The sequence below is a fragment of the Charadrius vociferus genome, unplaced genomic scaffold (genome assembly GCF_000708025.1).
Source record: "Charadrius vociferus isolate BGI_N301 unplaced genomic scaffold, ASM70802v2 scaffold758, whole genome shotgun sequence".
NCBI classification, from domain to species: Eukaryota; Metazoa; Chordata; class Aves; order Charadriiformes; family Charadriidae; genus Charadrius; species Charadrius vociferus.
Genome location: NW_009649934.1, coordinates 1,664,549 through 1,674,662, shown reverse-complemented (window position 1 = coordinate 1,674,662; position 10,114 = coordinate 1,664,549). Strand labels below are relative to the sequence as shown.

The 10,114-nt window shown below is 40.6% G+C and overlaps 1 protein-coding gene across 2 annotated transcripts in view; it reads right to left on the bottom strand.

Moving 5' to 3' along the window:
* PRKCD (protein kinase C, delta) overlaps positions 1–10,114 on the bottom strand; it is a 30,311-nt gene that overhangs the window by 4,419 nt on the left and 15,778 nt on the right. The window contains exons 4-13 of one of the 2 annotated variants that reach the window (XM_009891249.1): positions 9,685–9,841; positions 9,000–9,031; positions 8,254–8,339; positions 7,757–7,886; positions 7,024–7,124; positions 5,786–5,882; positions 4,137–4,270; positions 3,287–3,460; positions 2,660–2,751; positions 979–1,041 (exon numbers count right to left, since the gene is read on the bottom strand). In XM_009891249.1, coding sequence (XP_009889551.1) covers positions 979–1,041; positions 2,660–2,751; positions 3,287–3,460; positions 4,137–4,270; positions 5,786–5,882; positions 7,024–7,124; positions 7,757–7,886; positions 8,254–8,339; positions 9,000–9,031; positions 9,685–9,841 — 1,066 coding nt within the window. The remainder of the gene's footprint in view (positions 1–978; positions 1,042–2,659; positions 2,752–3,286; positions 3,461–4,136; positions 4,271–5,785; positions 5,883–7,023; positions 7,125–7,756; positions 7,887–8,253; positions 8,340–8,999; positions 9,032–9,684; positions 9,842–10,114) is intronic. The other variant, XM_009891251.1, reaches the window with a different exon arrangement.

The following is a 10,114-nucleotide window of genomic DNA, read 5'->3' as shown; positions in this document are numbered from 1 at the left end:
TAGGGAAATTTAACAGCAAGCCTGAAAATTTTCCTGAAATATGGAAGGATTTTGTACTGATGACACCATATCCTGGAGTTCGATTCCTTCCTGTATAAAGACCTGCAGGAGCCAGTGGGAATACAGCTGGGTACATGAAGTACCTTCCTGGGTTATGGGTGGCTTCTCTGAGAGGCAGACAGGCTTGGAAGAACCATCTTTCTTCACCAAGGAGGATTCCTGTAATGTTCATCCTCTTTAGAAACACTTTTTTACTAGTCTCTAACTTCAGAAAATTGCTTTAAAGGATGGATGCTCCAACAGATGTTCCCTGTTTCTATAAAAGGGAGATGGACAATACAAGATGTTCTGGGGCACGCTTACCTAAGGCCTTGGGTAACTTGCTCTCAAGCCCACAGCCGTTACCGTTTGTTAGAGGTAAGAGCTACCTGAGAAAGTAGTTATCAAATGGTGCTTTGAAGCTGGGGGTGGGGTGAAAAGGCTGGAGAAAGGAAATTGAGAGGAAAAACAACATTAAAATTATCTTCTGATCTCCTGTAGCATGGGGTATTTAGCAGTCAATCAGGATGTGGCCCCTGATGTTTCAACCTGGTGAGGCAGAGGCATCAATATCGGGGTTTCGATGGAAGGAAAAAGCAGACAACTTTCCCCTCGGTGGTTTTCACAAGGCCAGTAGGAATTGATAGCCTCAAGGACCCTCTCCCTTGTCTCCAAAATAAATAGACTCATGATTTGAAGGCAGTGTTTAAAAATAACTGAAACAAACCCGCTTTTGTGTAACATAAATAACATTCCATCATTCTAGTTGCCAAGGAAAAAGCACACAGATACAGATTCAGCTCAGGCATGTTAATGCCCTTGGAATAGCATCAGCTCTCTGACAGACAGCTTCTACTCGTTACATCAATCAGCAATTCAAAGATGCATGAAGTGCTGAGACAATTCACAGGTCCCACACTGGAGTTAGTTGGTACTCACCTATAAATAATGCCTTTGCTGTGAAGAAACTGCAGCCCGCATAAAATTTCAGCTCCATAAAACCTGAAAAGACCAGAACATCTTATATCTGTCTTGTTCAGTTAAAACATAGTCAATGCAGCTGGCCAAGAGCTGCCGTACCCATCTCTTCATGGAGGGAGAAGTACTGTACACTTCTTTAAATACTACTACACCTGCATTTCTATAGCTGCATGCTGTAATCAGCTAATTAATCCCTTCACCACACATCTGTAGTTTCTAATACCAAACAGTAGAGGGACACGACTGCAATTTGCCTCAATGCTTCATTCCACTCCCATTAGGGAACACTGTCCCTTTTCTGCTCTTTAATAGTCTTCATGTCTATAGTGATACGGAGGTGCCTTTCGACAGACAGCTACCGGGAGCTCAGTACTCGCAGGATTGCGTTAGGAGGGACTGGGTGCTAATGGCTGCGTTAGAAACAGACCTCACCTCCCTCTCTGCACCTGCCCAGTTGCAGCAGACAGACTGAAAAGTAGCATCACTTCAGGGGCATTCTTAAAAAAGGAGGTAACAATCCAGAAAATGCTAAAAGAATGCTCCCCCCTACCCCCAAAATGTATTAAAAGCTTTTTTTTTTTTTTAATTGAACAAATGCAAAACTATTTCCACTTCTGTATAGCAGAATGAACATTGACCCACAGCTTCAGCAGCAGGTAGAGAGGCTGCCAGGAGAGGCTGCCAGACGCACAGATGTTTGCTGGACTGCAGGTGAGCTGGAGGGGCTTTGTCCAGACTGTGGCTGGGGAGCAGGGAAGGGAGCTGGCCCTGACCTACGAAGCTGGCTGCTACCAGCCACTATTCACGCCAGACCCCTTGATCTGATCCCATCCCGTCAGTGTTCCCCAGTACAGCGCACGCCAACACAAGTAATTTTCCAGTCTGGTTACACGATAGCGCTGCTGCTTACAGGTAGATCCACTGCCCTGCACTGTTACTTCTAAGGTCCTGCATGCACCCCTTCAGTGACACAACTCAAACCCTCCTGCTTTTGGGTGAGAGAGGTAGAAACTGACCTAAAACTAAAAAATTACTGTATTTTTGCATCTTTTAAGTCTTCAGGTCCAGTGATCTTTAAGCCATAGGTAACTGACTCAATTGCACTTGCTAAACAAAATGCTTACCCCTTTTATTAGTATCTTGTGGAACACAGAATCATAGAATGGTTTAGGTTGGAAGGGACCTGAAAGATCATCTAGTTCCACCCCACTGCCATGCCCTAGACCAGGTTGCCCAAAGCCCCACCCAACATGCAGGTTAGCCTTCTGTACTATCATGTCAACTTAGCAAAACTAGTAAATAATATAAGAAGCGTTGGGGTTTTTTTCTTCCCCCATGCTTTTTCCAGTTTTTCCATCAAAACACTGTCCTAAGGGACACACTTGTACCTTTTGCTTTTTGTTTCTGGCTCACGTTGCAGTTACTTAGCATCTCTAGGTACAAGCATCCTATGAAGTAAATCATACTGCTACGTAAATTAAGAAGCCCTGACTCCGCGCGTCACTCAAATACCTTTGCAATCCTCAGCCACTGAAACTTGAGTGACAGCCTGCAGGTAAGCCGTGCAGAACCAGAAACAGTAAACCCACAGAGACTAAAATCATTCATGGAGATGGGGACTGAAGGGGTGTGGACTTACGTTGCTCTGTAGAGATCAAAACGCCCCTTGTCTTGTATGTGGAACATTAAGTCTCCCCCGTTCAGGAACTCCATAACAAAGAACAGATGATCCTGCAAATAACCAGAGAATGGAAAAATGACTGATGCTATTGCAACCACACACGAAGTAGCGATGTGGCCGCTGGGGACCAAGCAGCCACTTTCCTCCTCTCACGAATATTTCTCTATTTCATCCACCCATAAAAGCGTAGGAGGCTCCTACGCATTTGAGTAGCCTGGTCTTGTATTGCAAAGCTGATCCTGTATTCTGTGGGTTTGTAGATGATACATTAACAGATTTACCGACTTCTACCTGTGACAGTCATCTTTTTTTCCCCTCACTGAGGGTAAAGTTGAGATCAAGGATTTAAATTAAACTGCCTCTTTTTCCAGATTGCACAGATGTTTTTCTGATCTCATTCCATTCTCATCAACATATGTGGGGGTCATACTCAATATTTACTTTCCAAAGGCCCGTGAACTACTGCACAGAGCACAAGAAAAGGAAATTTAATTCTTGCATCACGAAGTTACTTTCACTTGACTGCTAGTAACAGCATCCGTTAAAAGTCTGAATCTGTTGTGTTGCTGTTGGGCTTTTTCTTACCTTTGTCTGAAACGTGCAGTAAAGATGTGTGAGAAATGGATTTTCCCATGCAAGCGCAAGGACCCGCTTCTCCACCATGGTACATTCCACATCATCATCAATTAGCACCACGTCTTTTTTCAGAGCTTTGATAGCAAAGAATTCATTCTTCCCTTTCAGCTCAGCAAGCAGAACCTATGAAAAATAAAAGGTGAGATTACAGCACACATAGGAAAGACTGTTGCTGATGGTATCAGTAAGGGAAAGTCAAAAGTGTTTATAGCAGGTGCAATGACAATTAGAAAGCATTTAAATGGGAAAGATGAGTGAGATTTGGGAAGGTGAAGTTGCAGGGCATAGAGATGAGGCTCAAGGATCACGTAACAGACACAGCAGCTTCCAGGGCAGTTCTGTCAATGTCTTGTGAGCGTATAAACAGCAGACAAGTAAAGCCTCTTCCTTCTGTTAGAGCTGTAGTGTCAGAGACAGCAGGGGACAGAGTCTGCGGAGGTCATGCTGCTCTCCCCCGTCTCCCCCTGCCATTGCCCCGGAGCATTGTGAGGCTGTTTCTATACAGAGTGTACGAACATAAAACATCCTTTGCACTGTGGTGCATAAAGGGCAATTCCTCTGCCTCGATACGAAGTAACTGCAAGAACATTGTGCATTATGGATCACTTTTGAGATTAGACAAGATTCAGGTGATGAATTTCTACTGTCTTTGACAAAGATGGCTACGCTCAATTCTGTCAAAAGCTTATCTACCCAAGTGGCTGTAACAGTAACACCTTTCTGGTTAATGGAAATAGCCCATCCCATTGCAGAGATCAAGCAAAGCAGTCACCTTAAGCTCCGTAAGTTTGTTACATACCTTTCCAAAACTTCCTTTCCCTAGTACTTTATGGAAGACAAAGCTGTCTATGTTGAATTTTCTCCTGCTTGCAATTCGTGACGCTGTCTTGGCTGTACTTCCCTCCCAGAGTTTATCGTACTCGCTGCTATCTGCTAATTGAAACAGGGAGTTTAAAGTTCAATATAGGCAGAAATACTGCACGACTCAGATCACCCACTAATAATTAAGTACAGACGTGCTATTTCAATGCATCTGCTGCTGGAATACCGGTGAATCTAAACATAAGAGTCAACTCCTGCAGTTTGTAACAGAGTTTAAATTACATGAGCATACGTGGTAATGTTGGATTTGAACTGAATCTGTAATTGTTTCTAATGCTGGGTTTAAGCAACTTAGGCATTATAAAAATCAAAGGCCCTGACTTTCTCCCGTGACCAAGATACAGAGCAGAATTTGGAGAAAAACATACTTTACAAGGACTGCTTGTAAACAAATTATTTTTCTTCTGTTAAAGAACAGGCCAGTCCCTCAGCCTAAGCAGAGAGGCTGTAAAAAGATCCGATTTATGCCCAAATGCTGGCTAAGAAGCATGATCATACAGGTTAATCCTGATTATATCCTAAAATTAATAACTGCAATTTTTTATTTTTTTATTTTTTATTTTTTTAACCTTCGCTGCATCGATCTGCTGGGTCACTAACAAGAAGCTGACAATAATCACGAGATGATACTGTGCATGCCCCACAGGCTGCCCAGCGCCTGCGATACCCCAGGGAGGAATCACAGTGGCTGCACCCTGACTTAGTATTAAACCAAACTACCTTTGCAAGAGTTTGTTTTTTGTTTTGGGTTTTTTTTGTTTGTTTTTTTTTGTTTGTTTTTTTCCTTCTCTGTTCTGGCAAATCAGAACAAGTATGAGAAATAATATCAAAATAATTTTCTTACTTGGCATTTCAATAGAATTAGTTCAATGCATGGATGAATATCTCAAATCCTGTACCACCCATTATCTCTTACTGAGCCCGGTGATTTCCATCTGGTAAAAAGTTACTTCTACTGTTGCATTTATTTTTGCATAAATCATCATAGGCTAGCAGGTATGAAAATAAGGCTTATACAATGCTGGAACTCTTTAGCAGTAATAAAAAATAACCTCACTCTGAACCTTTAACGGACAGGATTCCGGGTACTACTTAAACTATTTCAGCCATTTAATCTCAAGTAGTATTTTGGCTACTTACATCCTAAAATAGAGCGCACTTGTCATTGGTTCCTAACAGTTTGTGAACAAATCAAGGTAATTAACAACGTGCATGTCATTTCAGTTACAGGAGGGAGGGAGGGAAGCGTGTTGTACGTGCGTGTCTGGTTAGGGAAGTATCCTCCAGCTCCATCACGGGGAACTGCGCGGCAGTGAGTGAAGCAAGCCTCTTGCAGAAAGGTGGGCATATGCTTATGGAATAACAACTACACATATTTGTCGAAAGTTATGCGAGCATTTTTACCTTTTCCCAGCCACACAAAAGAAATATATGTGGGTTTTTTTTAATAGTGCGTATTAGAAAAAAATTGCCTAACATAAGGCAAGAATGAATAACTACTTAAATTATTAGTTTATGTAGTCTGGTAGGTGAATGGCTAAATTAAAACACGGCAGCTTTTCTCACCTGTTGTATCTCCCCCTGGACCTCTAGGTTTCTTATCAAAATCTTGATAAATACCAACACTTTCTACAGATCCAGAATCAGACCTTCGTGTAGATTTCTGAGGAGGAAGGGAAGGGAACATTTGAAAAAATATTTGTGCTATTACTTTAGAAACCCAACATTAGCTGTTAAATGTAACATGATGGCAGTACAATCTTTTCTCTTTTATTATTAAATCCTAGTACCTATTTTTTCCCAAGAAGTCTGGTTCATAGGCTATTTAAGCCACGTTCTTTACAGCTTCAGATGAGCCAATTGCTTTACTTTCCTTCACTGCAAGAAAATAAGTCCTGAAGAGTTTATGTTGTGGTGTTGGTTACAAAATTATTAAAGGTATAATTGTTTGAATCCACAGTGGGAACAACTTAAACTGGGAAAATGTTCCTTGAACATACGTTCACTTGAAAGAGGAGATGGTAATCACTGTCATACTGGACATGCTGAAGTCATATCTCTGTGTGATATCTGTCTTTAGCACAGGGAAACAAATTTTATGTATGGAAGATCCCCAAGATCAAATTTTAGTAATGAAAATATTAAGCTTTTCTGAGTTGTGAAATAGCTGGAGCAACAGCTCTCACTGTTTTCAAAGTAAATATCCTGTGAAAGCTCAGGAACACTCAGCTTAAAGGAAGCACTGTTGGCTTTTGTGATATATTTTCCTGTTTTCTTTCAGAGCCTGTGTCTGAATCTTTATTTGCAAGTCAGAAGACGACCACAAGAGACAGCCATGCTGCAGCAGGACATGAACAATGTAAACTATAGGGCCAGTGTTAATTCCAGAAGAGATTTCTGTGCATATATATCAGATTAATAAAAATTGAGAATATCTGGTACATTTCTCCTTATTTGTTTCATTTTATCATTCAAGTGGAATTCTAAAGTTGAAGCATGGAAAACCAGACTTCAGCGTTATGATACCACTGTTTAAACAATTAAACAGAAAGGGTGAGAATAACCTTGGCACCATAGAAGAACAAACTTAGATTTCAGGAAACACACATCTTTTTAAGAATTTTTTGTTCGGTGGAATTTTTTCCTGCCAGTTTCAACTTTAGGCTACTGACATCTTTGTTAGTCTCTTTACAGGTCAAATTAAAGAGAGAAAGCTGTTTGCATTTCCTCTGTTCCAAACTTAGTTCCCCATAAAAGTAACACAGAAAAGATGAAGTAAAAACCCCAAAATGCATAAAGCATACCTGGCTAACTTGATTTAAAGCTTCAGCTAGCAACTTCTGGTTTATTCCACACAAGTTTGCCACCTTCTTCTGGCATTTATGATGCACGTTCATCCCACATTCTAAAAGAAATGTAAGGATGGTTATAAAAGCTTCAGGAAAATACTGTTTGACATTACAACAAAAAGGGCTGTTTCTCTGCGCAGTTCAGAAACCTTGTTAGAAGACCAGATTGGACATGGATCTCTCATTGTTAATAAAGGTGCAGTTTTAACCTTTAACTCAACGAAGGTTACAAAAATTGTTCAAAAGGAAAAAAAATCCAATAATTATTATTTTACTCTCAAAATCTGTTACAATAAAGGTCATCTTGCCTTTTGGGGGGAGAATTCTAAAATGGTATTTACAGTAAACGTTTTCAATACACTTTTTATGCGCTACCTTGAGTCAGACTCACCAAATTTCAGCTATTCCCAAAGCAGTAATTTTGATGATACTCAAGATTACACCTCCGCAGCATGTTTCTTAACTCCATTAGAAGCTCACCTTGGCTGAGCTGTCACATGAGCCAAGTGCCTATTTGTCTGTCTCTAGTACAAAAGCTTTTTCAACCACGCATGGACGAGATGAATCCCGTTCTATATAACACACATCTAGAAATGTACAGTGTGTAGCGACAGCTAATCTCCAGTGGGGGGTGGGAACACTGGAAAAGCATGGGGAGGTCCCAGCTGCCCTCCCATCTCCCTCGTACCTTCACATTTGAGTCCTTGTTTCACCAGTCCCCAGAGCAGGCTGCCGCAGTGGTCACAGAAGGTAGGGCTCATGTAGTTGTAAACTTTGAAGCGATGAGGCATGTCAATGTTGAAACGTTCTTTCTGAAACTGAGGACAGAGAGAAGGATGAGGCACTCTACCCAAAACAGGACCAGCTTCTTACAGAAAACGGCTTGGGTATTACAAAGCTACAACAATTTTGTCTTGAATACCCCAGTCCTAACATCCCTCCTCTTGCAGGGAAAGAATCTGCCCATCAAATACTACCCACCCCCTTGCAGGGCTTTTAACTACTTTTCTTGCTTTAAAGTTTCACCCACTACACATTACGTATAATCTTCAAGAGAAGACAGTAACTTGGGTTGTACAGCCAAGCACCTCCCTGACGGACTTGGCCTTTTCTACACAAGGTTTTGTTAAATCAGGAGTGTTTAATAACATAATTACACTCTAAATATATTGTTCCAGCTCTTACCATTGTGTCCCTGCTGTTGGCTGCAGTACCGGTACACCTCCCAATGATTTTATCAATACATTTCTTATGAATAGCAGCATTGCATTCTTCAAGACATGCACAAGAAAGAAAAGGATTCCTTCAGATAATAAATACATGGGTGTTCACATTTCACAGCACAATGTGAAAAACACGCTCCTTTACATCATACTAGATACACCAAAACCTTTATTTTCTATCAAGATGATGAACTTTTTAAAGCAGCTTCCTCCCAATTTTCTTCTTACATGACCTCTATTTCTAAACTAACTCTGCTGCCATTAGGAAATGCCACCAGCATTTGATAACAGAAGAATAATATTATGCTTTTGAGAGTTTTACCCTTTGATATCTCCCCTACTGTTGAGTAATGCACAGAGATCTACGCTACGTCAAAAGCGCTCTTCAATTCAGCTGTAAAACCCATCAATAATTGTAATTCATTTTAGAAAAGGTTTCATAAAAACTGCTCTCATAAATGAGTGCAACTTTTCAAGTGCATGACACACTAATGAGAAGAATAGCTAAGTTTAAATCTTAGCAATAAAAACTCAGGTAGGAATCAGACACCCTTAGGTTATCATGCAAAACCGGTATTTAATATCTACTACTACCTATGGTGATGATGCACTGTGCCGTGCACATTTTCAGAAGATTTTTCAACAGTAAATATTACATCTACAGGCTAATATGAAAAGTAGTAGAAGAAAAAAGTAAAATTAACTTACGCCTACATTTGTATCCCTGTTTGTTGAGTCCCCTGAAAAACAAACAATAAAGAAGGAAACCATGAAAGCATATATTTGCTGGAATAAAAGGTGTTTTTTATTTTTACCATGTCAGCCAATCAATCCTTTGTCTATGGGAATATTTATTCCTATTAAAAAACTGGTCTAACTTCTGCTATGCAGACTCCTCTCTTAAGAAGGCAAGGTTTAGAAGATAAGGTAGTATGCTTCAACAGACCAGCAAATTAGGAGGGAAACCCAGAAAAGACAAGGATTCAATCACATGGGAAATCCTGCTGATCTGACTTACTACGAAAATGGCTTTACTATGAAAGAGTTCCAGCTTTTTGCTCTTGATGGGTCTTTAGTCTGCTATCAGCCACTTCACATCTCAGTCTGAGCATTATTTTCTCAGATCCACCATCTCACTCTCTTGTGAAAGAGCTGCTGTTGATGATGGACCAGATCTCTTGATGCTGATGAAATGCAAAAATGTTCAAGTTCTGGTTTTTTAATGTGAAAGAGACAACTATAGTTCTTCGGTACAACAATGCTCTTAGTAAATATATTATTTCCTTTTCCCAACACAAGAATTTACATATCATGTTTTGCCTCAATATACCTGAAGCAAATTTGCAATTATTTAGCCTTTGCGGATGGGGGAAGCTCAGTTTTTCCTTCTTACCATACGAAGTCTTTGCAGACAGAGCAAAACGTAGGTTGTCCAAAGAAGGTAGCAATAAATTCATGATTTTTGATGTAGTGGATTTTGGCTTGCTTGATGGCTCCTCTCCTGTTCATAGTTACTGTCCCCTCTTCTTCCCTCATTGACTGTTTGCAATCTAAGGGCGAGACAAGATGACATACTTTCAATAGTTTAAGGTATTACAAAGATTAATATTTCCGTCTCCACAACATTCAGTTTGGGTTTTTTTCTGTTGCAGACTTGTGTTTCTATTTATTTTACACCTGGATTCTGCAGACTTTCAATCCAACAAGGGTGGAAGACACATGCACACTGCTCCCTCGGGCAACTCTGCGTCATTTGCAAGCGCTTCCCTCTCTTGCTCATTTAGAAGCAGCCTTCAGCAAATGAGCTGGGAGGAAGAAGCAGG